The sequence below is a fragment of the Passer domesticus genome, chromosome 22 (assembly GCF_036417665.1).
Source record: "Passer domesticus isolate bPasDom1 chromosome 22, bPasDom1.hap1, whole genome shotgun sequence".
NCBI classification, from domain to species: Eukaryota; Metazoa; Chordata; class Aves; order Passeriformes; family Passeridae; genus Passer; species Passer domesticus.
The window spans coordinates 1,122,784-1,141,994 of record NC_087495.1 but is presented as its reverse complement, the minus strand read 5'-3'; the positions used below and the strand labels follow the sequence as shown (position 1 = coordinate 1,141,994).

The 19,211-nt window shown below is 49.9% G+C and overlaps 2 protein-coding genes across 3 annotated transcripts; one reads left to right on the top strand and one right to left on the bottom strand.

Annotated features, from left to right (window-relative positions):
* The first annotated feature begins 714 nt into the window (after positions 1 to 714).
* On the top strand, positions 715 to 8,047 carry UBXN10 (UBX domain protein 10). Of its 2 annotated transcripts, none has more exons than XM_064397354.1 (2): positions 715 to 763; positions 3,695 to 8,047. In XM_064397354.1, exon 2 carries the CDS (start codon positions 3,700 to 3,702, stop codon positions 4,558 to 4,560), a length of 861 nt encoding a protein of 286 aa, XP_064253424.1. In that variant the 5' UTR covers positions 715 to 763; positions 3,695 to 3,699; the 3' UTR covers positions 4,561 to 8,047. The 2 variants fall into 2 exon arrangements, with proteins under 2 accessions (XP_064253424.1, XP_064253423.1); XM_064397353.1 differs by lacking the exon at positions 715 to 763 and adding an exon at positions 1,453 to 1,590.
* Positions 6,754 to 19,132, bottom strand: LOC135285238 (ATP-dependent RNA helicase DDX19B). The gene is made up of 12 exons (XM_064397324.1): positions 18,990 to 19,132; positions 18,002 to 18,050; positions 17,584 to 17,637; positions 16,591 to 16,726; positions 14,694 to 14,786; positions 14,000 to 14,102; positions 12,941 to 13,055; positions 12,618 to 12,795; positions 11,384 to 11,621; positions 10,261 to 10,423; positions 8,998 to 9,189; positions 6,754 to 8,586 (listed from the first exon to the last, which is right to left on the bottom strand). The coding sequence occupies exons 1-12, from the start codon at positions 19,044 to 19,046 to the stop codon at positions 8,525 to 8,527; spliced, it is 1,440 nt and encodes a 479-aa protein (XP_064253394.1). The 5' UTR covers positions 19,047 to 19,132; the 3' UTR covers positions 6,754 to 8,524.
* Positions 19,133 to 19,211: the final 79 nt, after the last annotated feature.

Below are 19,211 nucleotides of genomic sequence, written 5' to 3'. Positions count from 1 at the left end.
ATTCCCCTTTCCCCATTCCCGTTCCCATTCCCGTTCCCATTCCCCATTCCCCATTCCCCATTCCCCTTTCCCCATTCCCGTTCCCATTCCCCATTCCCCTTTCCCCATTCCCGTTCCCATTCCCATTCCCCATTCCCCTTTCCCCATTCCCATTCCCATTCCCCATTCCCCTTTCCCCATCCCCGTTCCCATTCCCATTCCCCTTTCCCCGTTCCCCATTCCCGTTCCCATTCCCCATTCCCCTTTCCCCGTTCCCGTTCCCATTCCCCATTCCCCATTCCCCATTCCCCTTTCCCCGTTCCCGTTCCCATTCCCGTTCCCGTTCTCGTTCCCGTTCCCCATTCCCCATTCCCCATTCCCCATTCCCCATTCCCCATTCCCCATTCCCCGTTCCCGTTCCCATTCCCGTTCCCGTTCCCATTCCCCATTCCCCTTTCCCCATTCCCGTTCCCATTCCCCATTCCCCTTTCCCCGTTCCCGTTCCCATTCCCCATTCCCCATTCCCCATTCCCCTTTCCCCGTTCCCGTTCCCATTCCCGTTCCCGTTCTCGTTCCCGTTCCCCATTCCCCATTCCCCATTCCCCATTCCCATTCCCGTTCCCGTTCCCACGGGCGCTGCTGTGCCCGGCTCGCGGGGGGGCGCTGGGGCGGGGCCGCACCGGGGCTGTGGGCGGGGCCGCACGGGGCTGTGGGCGGGGCTGCGGCGCGCCCGGAAGTGCCGCGGTCGCCACGGCAACGGCGCCGTGCGGCGGGCGCGGGGCAGGTGAGGGACGGCGGGGCCGCCGCGGCACCGGCACCGGCACCGGGACCGGCACCGGCACCGGCACCGGCACCGGGACCGGGACCGGGACCGGGAACGGCACCGGGACCGGGACCGGGACCGGGAACGGCACCGGCACTGGGACCGGCACCGGCACCGGCACCGGCACCGGCGCAGGGACCGGGACCAGGAACGGCACCGGCACCGGCACCGGCACCGGCACAGGGACCGACACCGACACAGGGACCGGCACCGGCACAGGGACAGGGGCAGGGAGCGGGGTCCGCCTCTGGGGCCGTGCAGCCGCGCTAGCGGGCCGGGCTCTGCCGGCGGGGCAGGACAGGGATGGGAATGGGATGGGTCACCCAGCTGTGGGCCCGGCCGGGCCGTGGCACCGCGGGCTCTGCCTGGGGCTGCGCCATCCCTCACAGGACAAGGGCAGCGGGCAGGCAGTGGTGCCCAGGAAGTTCCCCCTGAACATGAGGATGGACTAACACCTGCAATACCTTGCCCAGGGAGGCTGCGGAGTGTCCCCCCAAAGATATCCCAGACCGTCCTGTGCCCTGCGCTCTGGGCCGGCCCTGCTGGAGCACGGAGGTGGCACGGGCTGAGCTGGCACTGTCCCTGCCAGCCTGGCGCAGCCGGGATCCCTGCAGGGACCAGGGGTGTGCAGTGCCCGGCTCCCGGGCCCTGGGGGCACCCGTGTGGGGGCACAGCCCTGGCTAGCTGTGCTTCCCCATCCCACAGTGTTTTCAGCCTGTCCCCTCTGCCGTGCGCCGTGCTGGGCCAGTGCAGGCGCTCGCCGAGGGCCCCACCGGGGCTGCTGCCAGGTTGGTTGGTCCGGGGTTTGTTCTTGGAAGTGGCAGCATGGCTGGGGGTGTTTGTGAGTGCTCCCGGGCCTTGGGAGTTCTGCCTCAGGGCGTTGTTGCCTTGGAGTGTATTTGTTAGCGGCAGTGAGGGGCAGGTACAGCCCCTGTCCCTCCCCAGGCTCCTGGGAGGCTGGGATGAGTCACCCGGGCCAGTGTCCCTGTCCCCTTCGGCTGGGGGCTCAGAGGGACAGGTCTGTCAGCTGGGGCTGGGCAGGGTGTGCTGGGACTCTGCCTTGGCCGTGCTGAGCTGGAGGAGAAGTGAAGTGTTAAATAACAAACACATCACTGGCAAAGTGCCACAGGGGCTGCTCTCTCTGTTTGGTTTGGAATAGAATCCCAGAAGGGTTTGGGTTGGAAGGGAACTTAAAGAACATCTTGTTCCACCCCTGCCATAGGCAGGGACACCTTCCACTGTCCCAGGCTGCTCCCAGCCCTGTCCAACCTGGCCTGGGACACTTCCAGGGATCCAGGGGCACCTGTGCCAGGGCCTGCCCACCCTCACAGGGAAGGATTTCATCCCAAGGTCCATGTAACCCTGCCCTCTGTCCTTGGGAAGCCATTCTCCCTGTCCTGTCTCTCCAGGCCCTTGCCCACAGTCTCTCTCCATCTTTCCTGTCCGTTCCCTTCAGGCACTGGAAGGCCACCCTGGAGCCTCCTCTCTCCAGGCTGAACAATGCCAGTTCTCTCAGCCTTTCCTCCCAGCAGAGCTGCTCCATCCCTCTGCTCATGCTGGTGCCTCCTCTGGACTCTCCAGCAGCTCCAGCTCCTCCCTGTGCTGGGCACCCCTGAGCTGGAGACAGCTCTGCAGGTTGTTCTTCTCCCAGAGTTTCTCTTCATCCCTCCTCCACCCAGCTGTGCTGGGATGGCCCCAAGCCAGGTGTAAGGATTTGCCCTTGGCTTTGCTGAGCTCCTGAGGTTTGCATTGAGCTCTGCACTGCTGGGGGACAAACAGCAGCTGAATGTGACTGTGTCATTTCTGGAGAATCCCAAGCAATCCAAGGTGACCTTTTCCCACCCCCCTTGGTAAATGCTGCCACAAAACCCACAGCAACAGAGGAGGAGGTTCCCTGTGGCACTTGTCCAAAATGTTGTGAGGTTGTGACCCAGTGGCTGTGAGCTCCAGGCACAGCTTCCTTTGGGAAACACGCAGCAGAACGGGGCTTCCTCCTCAGGGGAGGTTGTATCACAGAATCATGGAATATCCTGAGCTGGAGGGGACCCACAAGGAATATCCAGTCCAGCTCCTGGCCCTGCACAGACACCCCAACAATCCCATCCTGGGCATCCCTGAGAGCCTTGTCTAAATGCTCCTGGAGCTCTGGCAGCCTCAAGGCTGTGCCCATTCCCTGGGGAGCCTGGGCAGTGCCCAGCACCCTCTGGGGGAAGAACGTTTCCCTGATATCCAACATAACCCTGCCCTGACACAGCTCCAGCCATTCCCTCAAGTTAATCATTCTCTGGTAAGCAGAGAATTTTGGACACTTTTGGACCAAGCTTTTGGTCACTGGAGAGTCAGAACAGGTTTCTGTGTATTGAATCAGGGTTTTTCAATCTCAGTGATTTTGAGATACCTTTAAAATATGAAGTGAAGTCAGTCTTATCCCAAAATCCACAATGGGAACTGAATCTGCCACCGCAGGAACAGTGAGAAGACCAGAGTTGTGCTCTGAGCTTCACTCATCTCCTATTTGTGTTGAGTTTCCAGCTTCAGAAGAAAGAAATTGTTCTTTCCATCAAAACCTTACATTCAGTGGCAAAGGGTATGACTCCCCAAAGCCCTGGGTCAACTTTACACAATTCCTACCAAAGCCAGTCCCTACAAAGAGCACATCTCCCACCCCCTGGGACTCAGCCCTTACTGCACTGCAGGGTAGCAGTGATGCCCAGTGATGCCCAGTGATACCCAGTGATGCCCAGTGGTGCCCAGTGATGCCCAGTGGTGCCCATGCAGTGATACCCCAGATTTACTCTGTTATTACCTGACAGGCAGCACAGCATGGGAGCCTCAGGGAGGGTGAAGCCTCCTGGCCAGCTCCTGTAACTTTCCCTCTGCTCCATCCCGCAGGTGCGATGGCCACAGCTGCTTTCCAGGACTCAGCACCAGCTCAGCTCCACTTCCCTCTGGGCACGGCCCCTCTGCTGTGGGCCAGCACCATCACCATGCACGTCTCCAGACCCAAATCTGCCAAGGGACAGAGGCCAAGCCTGAGCCACCGTCAGGGCACAGAAGCCTGCCTGTGCCAGGTGCCGTGTTCCCCGCCGGCAGCCTCTCCTCGGGAATTAGTGAAGAGCCGGAGAGCACCGCTCACAAAAGCAGCATTCCCACCTGCCCAGGTGTCTCCTGGCAAAATCCCAAAGCTCCTGCAGCAAGTGCCTTTGAAGAGCTGCTCCTCCTCCCTGAACAGGTACCGGGTGCTCCCCTCCATCGGCGGGAAGGGCGCAGGGAGCAGCGCCGTGGAGGCGTTGGCTGAGCAGACCAACCGGCTGGAAGTGAGCGGGGGGCAGGAGGATGCTCCAAAAGCCAGCAAGCCTTTTTCTGGAGGACAGGGATCTGCCAGCACACTGTCAGGAAGCGGCATTCCCACCGAAGACAGCTCACAGGTGTACTGTGCCCCCGAGCAGGGGGGCAGGCAGGGGAGCCCCTGGGTGTCCCCTGCAAGCTCGGAGGAGCCGCACGTGCTGCTCGCTGTCCGATCTCCCTCCGGGCAGAGGTTTGAGCACCACTTCAAGCCCTCTGACAGCCTCCAGACCGTCCTTGCTGTGGCAGGACAGAAACTGTTGGCCAACTACCAACACTGCAGCATTGAAACCATGGAGGTGCCCCGGAGGAGCTTCTGTGACCTTTCCAAGTCCCTTCAGGAGTGCGGGATCCTCCCCAGGTCCGTGCTGTGCATCCGACAGGACGAGCAGCACGATGCAGCAGATCTTTAGGCACACAGAGACGCCGTGGGTTCTTCTGCTCAGTGGGGTGCAGTGCTTCTTCCAAAAACTGAGAGTCTGATGCTTCCTGCACCTCCTTCTTAACCTTCTATCTCCCACAAAATCCCCAGGAAGCAGAGTTATGGATATGTAGCAGTACTTGAAATAGTATTTCAGATGTATAAACTCGATTCATACAGAACAGCCTGTGTCACCTGTGCCATCACAAATTTCTGCTTCAGCACCACCAACCTTCAGCCTTTCTGGTTTGCTGAAGTTCCTGATGTTCTTTGAAAACTCAGGTATTCAAGACCTCTCCCCTTGTCCTTTTCTATGTTTTGGGAAGGTACCACTTCTCTGAATGCAGAAGCACCATTTGGGAAGGTAGAAACAGAACTGGTTGAGCTACAGGACCACCTTCAGTAGATTATCATTATGCTAAATGTCTTCTCAAGAGACTGAAAGGGAGATCAAACCCCAAACCCATCTGGAAATAACAATAATAACACATGAATGAGTTATTGTGAAGTATTAAATTGCAAGACTGATCATAAAATAGCTGTGAGGGCTCAGGTCTTTCTAGGTAACCTCAGTCCAGCTCTTAACTGTGACTAAATAATCTTTTTAATAACAAATAATTATTATTTTGGCTGTCTTGGGGAGCAACAGGATTTTCTCCTTAGTTTTCCTTCTGTTATTTGGCTCATGTGATCCATAGGTAAGAAAAGGTGGATAGTTAAGAAGGGATTTTTTTACAGATAATTCCATTTAATGCCTTTACACTGAAGTTAGTCCAAGGAGCAAGTGCTGCTTTGGGAATTTTTAAATAAGATATTAATGGGATTTGACTGGGAATTGGCTCAAGGAGTAAGCCATCTTTTACTAAACCATCATTAAAAGGCTGGTCGGGTGACTTGGCAGGTTTAGGCAAACACAATGTGCTTGTGCTAAAAAAAGAGAAATATCTTCTAGTTTTTAATGGAATTTCAAAGGCAGTAATTTTTAATCTCCTTTAACAATGCCACACAGATGAGTGAGTTTAAATGTTTTGAGGCAAACCAAATTTATTTTGAAGCTCAGTGTAAGTGCCAAACCAACTAGGCACAGGAGCACAAACACAACAGGAGCAGAAAGCTGATTGCTGGTGCTGGCTGTGAGTGTGATACCTGATGCTAAATCAAGTGTTCAGCAGCTTTGTAAAACCAGTATCTGATGGAACAGTGGTCCCTGCTGCTGTGATGGGAATCACTCAGCAGCAGTCCTGGATATCGAAACATCTGGATGCCTTCAACAGAACCACAAAGTATTTCACTTGGTTTCAGGAAAAGGGACCATTTTCCAGTTTCCTTCAGAGTTAGGTGGTTAATTCCTCTTTCTGCTTGTTGTGGGTACTGTGTTACTCCTATATTTCAGAGTATTTTAATCCTGTGTTAAATAAAACCTTTTAGGCTGAAATTTCAACTTTAAATGATTTCCATGAGCTGAGGTTTGTCCATCACACCTGCTCTTAAGAAACCATCAATTTGATGGCAAATACCTCAGGGGCTGCCCAAACCAGCCTTTGGATGGTCAGCTGTCCTCCATACCACCTTCCTGAAGTTTGTGTCTGCATCCTGTGCTCAGTACAAGCCTGCAGCCAAGGAAGAAGCACAATTCATCAGTGACAAGCTGTGACCAGAGCTGGGGACCACCAGGCAGCTGTGAGAGCACAGGGGCTCTGAGCAAGAACAGAACAATCAGACAATTCAGAGTCACTTGGCTCGTGGTGGATTTCTCATGCTGCAGGATGTTCCTCCTGATTAAGTTCATCCTCCTGATGAGTTTGGTTCTAATCACCTCACCCAGGCTACAGCATCTCCAAAGATGGGCAAAAAAACATCAAGTCTTGATCTAGACAAGCACAGGGCAGGGAAAACACCTCTTTTCTCCCTCAGTTCTTCTCTTCCCTTCAGAACTGTTCTGGGGAGATTTTAGCAGCAATTTTAAGTACAGCACAAGAAGCACAGGGGGAAGAACAATACTCATTTGACCTCATTTATTGTATGGAATCATTTAACAAGCTTCTTTGTGGGAACCTTTTAAGAATTTCAGCACTAAAATTCATTCTGCACAAATATAAAACTTATCAGGACTTTTGGATGAGAATGTCCTTACTGAGGCTTTTAAACACCAACAAAGTATTCAAGCAAGAAGTCAGCAAAGGAATTGTTCACTATGTGTTCTTTAATTCCAATTAAAAGTACATTAGAAACAGCACACAGGACCAGCAGCAGCTTCCATGACAATTCAACCCAATACTCTGCTGTCACCAGGTCATTCAACTGTACTAGGAAAGTAGGTGATTAAATCAAGTCTTCCACTCCACACGCAAGCACTCACTCACCTGCCACTTTAAATAGGATTCCAACAGAATAAAAATAGATACACCCCAGAATACAAAAAGTTTAATTTTAAGCTGGTTTTTTTTCTTCACTAAAGCCTTTATACAAATTGATAAAAGGGTGCACAATTTCCTAAAATTTTAGGTACATTTTAAATGAGCCTTTTTTTACTTGGTAAAAGGATCCATATTCCTGTCTTTGAACAGAATATGATGGCCAAAATTGCAAAGAAAACAATTCAGTTTAAATTTACAATTTATACATTTGTTTTGACATGATTCCCACGCTGAGTAGCAGGCCCATGGCTGCTCATGCATGTCCCATTTCCCCCCAACAAAGAGCTGTGCACCCTAAGTTCTGGTTCAGGAGCCTCCTTCTCCTGGAGACTGGGCTGGGGGAGCAGCCCACAGTGTCCAGCTGTGTGCACAAGAGTGGTCCCAACACACAGGAGGCATCATCCTTCCTTCTCCAGGAGCTGTGAATCCTTCCTTCTCCATGGAACACCCCGGGGCAGGGACCAACAACAGTATTTTGCACTATGGAGCACTTCCCACCTGCAATTTGGCTGAGCAATTTGACTCAAAACTCTGGTAACTGAAACGTACTGCAACAGGTAAATTTGGTGTTCTAAAGGTACATTTGTTTGGTCAATGCAGGCTATCATGATTTGTTTGTTCTTTTAATCCTGTATCTGATGGGTGAAGCCCAACAGCTCTGTATATTACCCATGCTGAGCTTCACAGCGCGGTGCATTTAACCAATGGTGAATTTCACTGACAGAGGTGAATTTAATCAGGCAATCCATTAGTACAGTTCCCTTCATACTGCCCCTCCCACCCCACCCACCCACACCATAGTCAGGTGAAACACTTGGGATGAACTTCTGTAGTGTCACCACCACCCACATCACAGAGAGCGGCCATCCCAACAAATCCAGGACAAGGAAAAGAAAATACTGCCCAGCAAAGCGACACGGCACCTGTGCTTGCAAGTAGGAGCTACTGGAGACATCCTCAGGACAACTTATGTAAGGAAAAGCAGGGCAGAAAGCCAGAAATGAGTCTTAAAGAGCTCAGGGGAGCTCCAAAGAGAATGACATCCTAGTTTGTACAAGTTAAGTATTTAGCCAAAAACAAGCTGCCTTGTTTGGGGTTTTTAGGTTTTCTTTCTTTTTTCTATTTTTATTTTTTCCTTTCCTTATGTCCACTATATACTCAGCTGTTGAATTTAAACTGATCAGGTTAATGCTGCACATTATTCCAATTAAAGAAAATAATGTTTGTTTTCCTTTTAAAATTTTAGGTATTCCCTATTGCCTCTCTTTTGGCAAGTGTATTTCTCAGAATTCCAAAGATCATCCCATTTTAAGGCTAAACTAAGAAATGTTAAAAGCTTCTGTAAACATTTCCTCTTCCTCCCCATAGTTGCACAATTTGAAGTCCAACTGCAATTTTGAACATGAGGTAATTTTTGTGTACTCATATCTTGAAGAGTCCTTTTCAGGACGAGCCGAGAGGCTGTGCCAATCCAAACGCTGATCCAATTGTAGTGGGAGAGCTTCCACAGCAGGGCACACACCAGTTCCAGCAGCTATTTCAGTTATTTATCTTCTCAATTTCATCCAAGTCGTCAGTATCCAATTTGTTTATCTTTTTGTCTGGGAAAGAAGAGAAATAGGTCAGATTTCTTAACACTGAGCAGAGAAGGGAATGCTGCTCTCCTTGGCTGGACCTGAGTTCTGGTTTATCAGGGAATGTTCAGTCAGGTTTTAAAAATACAAATGAAAACTGTTTCTTTTTACCAAAGGCCCATCTGGGTGCTCCAGTGTTACCTGAACATCCACTTCAAGGACTATCCAGGCAGACAGCAAACACAGCCTGATTTATTCTGCTCCTGTCAGAGGCAGCAGGTCACAATCCCAAGCGATGCTACACCAAACGCTCCTGCTGCGCTCCTCTGCCGCCCGTTTAAGCTCAACAAACACCCTTAGACCTGCTCAGCAGCCAACAAGCCAAATTCTGCAGTGATTCAACAGGTTAGAGAAAGGAGAAAGCCTGAGGATACGTACTGAAATGTTCCTGGATTCTGTTGAGAATGTTCATGCTGTGCTTGCTGTCCACCATGTTAATGGCCAGCCCTCGCTTGCCGAAGCGGCCGGTGCGGCCGATGCGGTGCAGGTAGGTCTCGTTGTCTGGATTGCCATCCTTATCCACAGGCAGGTCAAAATTGATCACAACAGAGACCTGCTCCACATCGATCCCTGACAAAAAGAGAGCATCGGGTTACACAACTTCACTTACATCTTTTTAGAGCAGGAACAGCTCCTCACACTCTGAAATGGAGCTTTTCCACACTATCCTCGTGGGGTGGAAATAAAAACTATTGAGCTGTTAGGACAGAGAGTCCCACTGAGGCAGCCAAAGACTTAAATATTTTGGTAATTCTACCAGCACTTAAGTATTTCAGAAACTCTCTCCTTCCCTGCAAAGCTCTGAAGACCACTTGTTTTTTTCCCAAGTACAATCCTGTCTTAACTGTTCTAGGATGTCAAATTACACCACAAATTCCTACTGGGATAGTGAACTGGATTTCACTGTTTTTCAGTTTTCCATACTTGGGCACACGTTCACTGCAAACCCTGAATGTCAGCAGCCCAAGGCAGGCTTGGTGCCAGACTCTCAGAGGACAGACTCTTCATCTCAAGCAGCAGGAAGCCAACAAGCAATCCTGTGTTTGCCCACAGGCACACAGTGTAAGGACACCAACGTCTCCCAACTGGAACACCTGCAAATTCTTCCTGTGAGCTGGCCAGGGGATGTGTTATCTTAGGAAATGCTGCTTCCAGCCCTCCCTGGGATGCCTTTTCAGGCTACCTAAAAACAGAGGCCAGACAAAATAAAGGGAATAAAAAGTGGGTGTATTTACTGAAGGGCCTTCAGGTACATTTTGGGCAGACAAAGCCCTCCAGGGGCCACACTCAAAAATGGACCACAGGTCACGGGTTTTCACTTTTCACTTTTATAAATTTGGTTCATTTGCATATTGGAGGTTAACCTTCCAATTACAGCTTCAGCTAATGAAGTCATTTACCCCAAGTTTGCTCCCCTCATCTCCCTTTTGTTTGATCTCCTGGGGCCTGAGGCAGTGAGGTGTCCTTGATTGCCAGGCCTGGAGAGGAATTGCTGTGTCTGCCCAAAGCGGGAGAACAGCAGCTGCCACTGCGTGTGGAGTTCAGAGTTCTGCACTAAAGAGCTGCAGGATCACAAATCCATGGAAAATACAAAAGCTCAAATCCTAGAGCATCACCTGGCCCCATTCCTCTGTATCCTACCTCTGGCACAGACGTTTGTGGTCACCAGCACCTTCTCCTTGCCCTCCCGGAAGCGCTCGATGACGGCCGCTCTCTGCTCCACCATCATCTCCCCGCTGAGCAAGGCCACCTGGTGGCCCTCCCGGGACAGCTCCGCCGCCAGCCACCCCGCCGTCTTCCGAGTCTGCAACACACAGCCAGCCCCACATTTGGGAGGGGGTCTAATGTGGAAAGTGACAACGAACCTCTCTGGGGGCCCACTGGAAGCTCCGTGGCTGCTCAGTTTTTGTCTCCCTTACAAACTGTATCATGAGGACAACACACCTCAGCCACCTCAGGAGCCCCTGATTAATAAGATACATTTTCTTTGTGCTCTGCTCCATGGATTTCACTCTGCTGGAGACTGACACTACATGTGTACACTCAAAACTCATTAAACTTGTCACAAAACCACAACTACTCAGCTTGGAAAATGACAGGGTCAGACCTGAATGCAGTTGTGGAATCCCACAGAGGCTCTGCACAGCCTTGAATTAAACAGTTTTTTGAGCTCCAATTATGTCTTGAGACAGCCTAAAAGCAAACTGCTGCAGCAGATTCCAAACACTTTCATTTTGTCTGAGGTCACTTTGCCTGGCTGTTCGGTTCTGTCAGCACTGATTTTTTCCCCTAAAAATGATTATGGCAGCTTCCAGAAAAAGAAAACCAAGTCTCAGTATGATTCATAGTGAGATCCCAGAGGTGTATCCTCAATTACCTGAGGGAAATTAAGTCCCAGGAACAGCTCTGTATCAGCTAGAGAACCAAAACACTTCCCAATCCCTCATTATGCCCTATTTTCACCCATTTTCCAACCCCAGTTCAGTTTTAGAAGAATGTGCATTACTCTGATCTTTGCTTCAGCGGACTTCAGGGATAACAGTGACCATTCAGGAATAAAAAAGTCCAATGTTGTCTCCTGGATGGACAAACCTAGAGAATCAAACCAGCCAGCACTAATGTGGCTTTTGGGATTTCACTCAAAGATGGAACCAGGGAAGCCAAAAAGGGCAATTTTGTTCTCAGTTCCTTTCTGGAAACTGTGTCTGGCTTAGTTTTAGCACTTGCAGACTCTGAGGGGGTCACTAGGACTGGAAGCACTCACATGGCAGAAGATCATGGCCTGGGCGATGGTGATGGCCCCGTAGATGTTACAGAGAGCCCGGAACTTCTCATCTCTGTTATTGCACAGCACATAGTACTGCTTGATGGTGTCCAGGGTCTCCTCCTCACGCTTCAGTTTGATAATGTTTGGGTCAGGAACAACTTTTTGAGCAAACTTCCAAACAGAATCCTCAAAAGTGGCTGAAAACAGAAGCATCTGGCAGTCTCTGGGGAGCATTCTGAAAGAGAGAGAAATAGGGAGGGTTCCCACACAACACTGTCATCTCCTGATATCCTGATGGAATTCATGCTACAGGCAAAGGAAAACCATAACCCTGGAACCAGTTATTTCCATGGCTGGAAAGACTAAAACAAATCTTACCCACCCATGATCACTCCCTCATGGACCACAGGCATCCAGACTTGCCTTCTTAAAAATGAATAAACCCTGCTCCAGGGACTGGAATTTTTTTTTTTTTTGGGGGGGCCAATAAGGCCAATGGCATCCTGGCCTGTGTCAGGAACAGTGTGGTCAGCAGGAGCAGGAAGGTCATTCCTCCCCTGTATTTGGCACAGGGGTGCACCCCTGTGCAGCCCCTCACCCTTGGTGAAGCTGCACCTTGAGCACTGTGTCCAGTTCTGGGCTCCCAGTTTGGGAAGGACATCGAGACACTTGAGTGCATCCAAAGGAGGGCAACAAGGCTGGTGAGGGGCTGGGAACACAAACCCTGTGAGGAATGACTGAGGGAGCTGGGGGTGTTCAACCTGGAGAAAAGGAGACTCAGGGGTGACCTTATCACTCTCTACAGCTCCCTGAAAGGTGGCTGTGCTCAGGTGAGGTTGGTCTCTTTCACCAGGCAGCACTAACAGAACCACAGGACACAGTCTCAAGCTGCACCAAGGGAAATATAGGTTGGATATTAGGAAAAAGTTTTTTAGGGAAAGAGTGATAAAAGTACTGGAATGGCCTGCCTGGGGAGGTGGTGCAGTCACCATCCCTGGATGTGTTTAAGCAAAACCTGGATGTGGCACTGGGTTTAGTTGAGGTGTTTGGGCTGGGTTGGACTCGATGGTCTTGTAAGTCTCTTCCAATCCAGTGATTCTGTGAAATGAAACTGCTTGTCATCCCCTGACATTGTGCCTCTATGAACCCCCTGGACTAGAGCTAATCTATAATTTCCGTCTTGTTGCTTCTTGCTGCTTCACAGCCCCGCTGTCCCTGTGTCCCTCCGTACCTCTGAATGCGGATGCTCTGGTCCTGGTGGCCCTGGGTGGCAATCATCACATCCGCCTCATCCAACACGAACACCTTGATCTTCTTGGGGTCGATGAATTTCAGTTTGGAACACCAGTCCAGCACGGTGCCGGGTGTGCCGATTACGATCTGCTCCGAGATCTTCTGCCCTCTCTCCACTGCCGAGACAGAAGGAAGGGCTGCTCTAGGGTGGCTGTGCACACAGGGAAATGTTTTGGCCCTGTCTGACCAAGCCATTTCACCACCTGACTGCTCTGGTGCATCATGGCCTCACTCCTCTTTGTGGTGTTTCCCCTTACTCACGTTTGTTGCCTCGGACAGCATACGCAAGTTTCAGCTCTGGGTAAAAGTTTCCCATCTGTTCAATCACTTTTCCTGTTTGAAGTGCCAGCTCGTATGTTGGGGAAAGGCACAAACACTGGAGGAACAGAAGGATCACGAGTGAGGTGATCAACATCCAGGGCAAACATTATCACACATGCTTTTTAAAACCTTTGCTGAAGTTTTCTTCAAGACGAACATGCAAGTGGCTGAACAGTTTCTCAACCATCCCATGAGGAAATTTGATTTTAGAAGTCCCTCTCCAGGCATTGTCTGCTGTGTTGTCAGTTACCTTCTCTTCCACCCCAAACCCACTTACCCAACCCCCTTCAGCCCGATTTCTCTGATTTAATTCCTCCCAGAAAGATTTAACTCCTCACATGTAGGAAATGGATTTGTAAAAAATTCTCCAAGTTTGATAGAAGGTTCACATAGTATACATGTATATGTAAACTCTGAGAAAATAAATGTTGACTTAAAAATATTATAAAATAGGATAAACATTGTTGAGAGATAAATGGAACGAGAAACAAGTTTTAAAAAATTACTTTATAAATAAGACTAGATATTTTGTAGAAATAGAACTATGAAAGATATATTGTAGTAAGACTTATGAGGGGTAATTTTAGATGATTAGTTTTGAGGTATTTGAAGTATGATGTGATAAAAGCTGATAAGCTAAGAAATGCTTATAATGTATTGTAATTAACAAATAGTTACTTCTGATTGTGATAGTGTGAATTATAACATCTGTATTATCTCACCCTTCACACACTCACAGAGCAATGGCATCCTGTGTCATGCATGGGAAGGACTGACAAGAACAAGCTTTGAGCAAAATCCACATCTTTTACAGTGAAGGCATTTTGATAAATCCCCAAACCTCCATCCCCTTTAAGCAGTTTAAAGAAATAACACCATGCTCCATCAAGCCGTGAATTTACATCTGAAGGCCTCCCAGCAGCTCAGGCTCTTCACTAGATGGCACTGCATGGCCAGGGTGAAACACGCCCTGGAACAGCCACATCCCACAGACTTTACCTGTGGGTACTTGTTCCCAGGCTCAACCCTGCTGAGCATGGCCAGGACGAAGGCAGCTGTCTTGCCAGTACCGGACTGCGACTGCGCGATGAGGTTCTGCGGGCTGGGGGCACAGCAGGCACAGCTCAGAGCGTGAAGCACCGCGGTGGCACCTGAATCCTGTCACATCTACCCCTGCTCTGGTCCATGGCCAACCTGAGCAGTTACGCTCCATGGGGCAGGAATTACTTCCTGCCCAACACTCTCCTTCAGTGTTTCTCAATTAGAGATGTGGAAAGAGAGCTGTGGTTATCTCTCAGTAATTTCCCATTTCACACGTCTTCCCCGGCATCTCAGTACCTCAGTACACATTCCAGCTCAGGGTTGTGGAGAGAAAAATCAGCACCCCAGCTACTCCTTCCCACCCAGGATTTCTGAGCCATTTTGTATTATTTCTTCCCAAACTAATGAGGAAAATGGTAACAACCTCCCAAACCCCACAGCACTGCATGCTCAGTACCAGCCCTAAGAAAAGGACAAATCCAGAGCCGCTGTCACATAATTAATAACCACAGAAACACTGTGACATGGGAACCCTTTCTCCATACCCTGAGAGTTTCTCCATCACCCTCCTCCCATCCAAAATTTAGGAGCAGCACACCGAACCTTTCAAATCCTTCTATTCTGGTACAGAGTAAGAAGAAGATGTACATACGGTTCAGCAAGCATCATGGGCAGGGCATTCTCCTGGATCTTAGATGGTCTGTTGAAGCCCATGGCATAGACTCCTTGAAGGAGCTGTGGTTTCCTGAAAAGAGAAATTTTTATATCATCACCTATTTAAGTCAATTTAGTTTTCATTTGTGTACAAAAAGGTGAGAAAAACCCTCGAGAAGACATCCTAGAGCTGTCCCTGCTACAATCCCACCTGTGAAACAACTGTGGTCAGCATCTGGACCCATAAGTGACAGCAGGAAGTCGAGACAGGAAGCTTTGCAAAAATCTCTGGATTTAGTAAGTCAGCCTGCCTGTTCCAGCTTGAGGGCAAAGCCTGTGTCTAAGGCCAGCACTGCTTGTTCCAAAGCAGCTTTTCAGACAATCCAGGAATCACAGAGCAGAAAGTGTTAATCCTGTCCTTCAGGCCAGTCCCATTTCCCCAGCCATGCCTGATCTTGGTGCCAAAATTATCACTCCTCGATGATTCAAACGTGGGACAAAGTGTGAGGAACAGGATGAAGGGATCATGAGATCCTTGCAAGGCTTCAGCAAGTCGTGTAGACTGTGTACCACAGCTGAGCAACGCTGGCTCAGGTAAATGATAATTAGCTCTGTTTGCTGTCACTACACCTTGTGATCCATGGCAGCAAGCCAGCCCTCACACCCAGAACTGTGTGGTGGCACTGCTGGCCAGCAAACTCTGATCTGCTGCTTTCTCTCCAGGGAGCTTTCTACTCTCAGCAGACACTTGTGTGGACAAGGAGACCCCAGAACAACCTAAATCCAGGTTATGGTGCTGGAAATTCTCAGCTGATGACCCCCAAGTGCTCCCTGGATGCTGTGAGTGCTCTCAGAAGGGCTCTCCTTTCAAAGCAGGTTACAGGTCTCCTGCCCACATTTCTCACTGCGGTAACTTCCCATTCAGCACAACATAATTTTGCAAAAATCCTGTATTATTTTCCAACGATGCCTAGAACAAAAGCCCTTTGAAAACGTAACCTTGTGCTGCTCCAAGCAAGGACAGACAAAGCCCAACTCTGCACCAGTTGCCAAGGATACCCCGAGTCATAACAAAATGAAGACTCAATTAGGCTGGCTGTCCCTGTCATTAACTCCCTGGGATTGTTTGCCTTTTGAAACACAGGAATGAATTAGTCTAACAGGCACTGCAGGACCTCAGCTTCTTTTTGTAGACATTCAACCACAAACACGAACAAAGCAAAACATCCTGGCATTTCATGAGGAGAAGGCTCTTTAGCTCCCATTTTCCTGCAGAGCTTGTAGAGCAACAAACCCGAGATCAACACAAGCACAACAATCCCAACAGGACACACTCTTCAGCATATTAATACATATATCCATCTACCATGCCTTAAACACAGTTATCATCCCTTGAAAGCTGCACTGGTAGAGGTTTTCAAAGGGAAGAAAGTCAGAAAATACTGGTGTTTCCAGCACATAAATCCAGTAAGGCTGGAAAAGATAAGCTGTTCCCTTTGTGCTGTTCACTGCTGTTGTTTCAGAGGGAAACCCCCTCCAGGCACCCAGATAAACCAACTCTCCTTGCATTTAAATAATACAAATGATACACTCACTTATTAATGACAGGTTGGCAGTAACCTGATACCACTTAAAAGTACACGGGTTTGTGTAGCTCCTCTGCCACCAGGGAATTTTTCAGGACATGAGGAGAGGTTCCAGCTACCTGATGGGCTTCAAACTCACATCTGCTCTGGCAGTTTTAGCAGAACTGCTTTCTCCCCCTGAGTTTAAGAATAAGGCTCCCCATGACAAACTGAAAAATCCAGTTATAAGGGAGCCTATTTAATATATGTGATCCCAGGATTTGACAGCTCCATGCAGAGAAGGCTCTGGCTATCCCAGCAGGCACTTACAGGCGCAGCTCCTCGAAGGACTTGACAGAGTAGAGGGGTGATGTGGGGTCCCTCTGCAGCACCTCCACCTGATTTGTGGTGTCAACCAGGTTACTGCGGATCAGCTTGTTCAGTAAGGACTGGGCAGCTCTGTCCTCTGGGAAAGGAGGGGGAAAACATGAATCCATCAGTCACAGCCTGTTCCAGGTCTTGCTCCCACTGAACTCCTGAGCCACTTAAAAGGGACAAAATCCCTCCAAATACTGAAATTCTTCATTAGAGTGTAATGGCTTGAAGAGCCCAAACCTCCTGGATGAGACATTGAGAGATCCCAAAGATTCCCCCATTTAATACCCAGGAAGACAAATCAAATGAGCACTGTTCTAAGGGGGACTTTAACACATCCAGATCTCTGCTTATTGAGATTCTTTTGGCTTAGCATCTACCTGGCACAGGGTAAGGCCTCCTCAACCCTCACTCTGACATGTGGGCAGACACCTCCCAGGGTTTTATTTTTAAGGAAGGTTTGAGGATAAACGGTACTTTAAAAGATTTCAGAGCTGAAACACAAGGGTTAAGAATAAGAGAGATCCAAACAAGGTAAAACTGCTGCACTTTGGGGTTTTGTTACTGTTTCCTAAAACCACCTTCTGAAAGAACGTGAGCCTTTACCCACCTCTGAGCAGCCACTGCATAAACGCAACTTGTTGGTTGCTACAGCAATCCCAGCTCCAGGTTATCCAACTGCTCCTGTATCCAGTCCTGCCTTGAGGATACTGCTATCCCCTTATTTCTCTCCACTCTAATCCAGGAGTCTCCCAAGTTATTACAGGACACAATGCCTTTAAAAGTGTTATGGAGGAAGGACATGTCTTACAATTAAGTCCTTGGGGCAGGATACAAGATCAGCAGTCCTGAGACATAAGGCAGACTTACTTTAAGTATATATTAAATCAATACAATTATAATTAAATGAATTTCCTTGCCAAATCTTTTCTTCAGGAAGGCACTCACCCTTCTCCTCATCCTCCGTCTTCTCCACATTGTCATCTGCCTTGACAACAGCACCTGAATGGGAACAGGTTGTGGGGCACAGGTGAGCTCAGCCCCAGGGGCAGCCCACAGCCCCAGGGCTTTGGAACATCCTGGGAAAAGCTACCAACAGCTCCTTTTCCTGAGGAGAACTGCCCCGCTCCACTGCTGTGCACAGGAGACCCAGGCACCAGCTCCACGTGCAGTTTAGCCACCACACCAACAGATTTTGCTCACACAGCCCCCCGAGACACCAAAATCACCAGTCTGTGCTGCTGATTAACCTCAGCTCTTCTGGAATCTCATGATTTATCAGGAATTTCCTTTGGCAGCAGAGCTCTGAACCCCCACAGGGAAACATTCCCCCCTTTCCAAGCCCATCTGAGCAGCTGGAACTCACCATTGGCATCTGGTTTGGTTTTTTCATCCTTCAGGTGTAAAGTGCTCAACTAGAAATGAGGAAAAACACAAAATCAGAGAAATTCAAATACAGCTCCCTATAGTCTAATGCCAGCCAGGAAAACCTGAGCTTTGGATTTATCAAGCATTGCACAAACCCTGCTCAACTGGAAAGGAGGAAGATACAAGAGGAACTTGATTTCAGGAGTTCTAACACAACTATTTCTAACCAGGAGTTTTAACAGAAATACAAGTTTTTTAAGCTGCAATGACAACACATGGAAGGGGTTGTTTTCTATCCTGTAGCCTCCTATATCTGATAGCTCTGCTGATGGAAAATGGGAGAAAATCAGCATTCCAGGATGGAAACACAATCCATGCACTGTCCTGGCCTGCACAAGCTGCCCCAGGATGAGTTTGTTTCAGCACCTGAGATGTGCAGGGAGAGCAGCCCCAAGGGTCTTCCCCACATCCTCAGTGAGTGTTCTGTGCCCAAGCACAGGAAAAATAAAAAGCCCTATTTTCCGAGGTACAAAGTTACATCTTTTCATTTAAAATATATGAGAAAGAGGGATTTTTCTGGATGCTGGAAGACAGAGCTGAGGCTGGGTGAGTGCCTGAAGCAGTGCAGTGTCTGGATGGAGGGTGAGGGGGACCGCAGGGACGTCTTTGCCCTTTGAATACGCAAAAAATGGATGAAGGCGAAGAAACTTAAAAAATAATGGCAAATAAATAAATAAATAAATAAATAATTTTTTAAAGATTGGGGGTTTTGCTTATAAAGGAAGAGCCCAAGCCCAGGGACAATCGGATACCCCGGGCCCTCCCTGCCCCCACGGCAGAAAATGGGGCGAAAAAAGGTTTGTGCGATCGCTGTTTTCTGTGAGGAGGCGGCGGGGGCCGCGCGGCCCGGGGGACCCCGCGCCGCTGGACCGAGCCGGGCCGGGCCGGGCCATCCCGAGCCGCCGCGGGCCCCGGCGCGCACTCACCGACTCGGCCGCCGCCTCCTGCTCGTCCACGGCCAGGGCCCACGAGTCGGTGGCCATGGCCGGCCCGGGGTGGCCGCAGAGCCGCGATGGCGCCGGGCGGGAGCGGCGCCTGCGCGCCCGCGGCACCGCCCCGCCGCCGCCCGGGCCCGCCAGCCGCGGCCGCGCACCGGCGTTCCGGGCACTGCGCGTTCCGGGGCGGCGGGAGAGGGGCCGGGGCTGAGG

What these genes read in the sequence shown, in the direction of transcription:
- UBXN10 (XM_064397354.1), top strand. Translation starts at nt 3,700, where the DNA reads ATGGCCACAGCTGCTTTCCAGGACTCAGCACCAGCTCAGCTCCACTTC.
- LOC135285238 (XM_064397324.1), bottom strand. Translation starts at nt 19,046, where the DNA reads ATGGCCACCGACTCGTGGGCCCTGGCCGTGGACGAGCAGGAGGCGGCG. An exon ending in TGCTGTCCGAGGCAACAAAC is followed by an intron (nt 12,796 to 12,940) that starts GTGAGTAAGGGG and finishes CTGTCTCGGCAG; the next exon opens with TGGAGAGAGGGCAGAAGATC. An exon ending in CAGAGCATCCGCATTCAGAG is followed by an intron (nt 11,622 to 12,617) that starts GTACGGAGGGAC and finishes TCTCTCTTTCAG; the next exon opens with AATGCTCCCCAGAGACTGCC.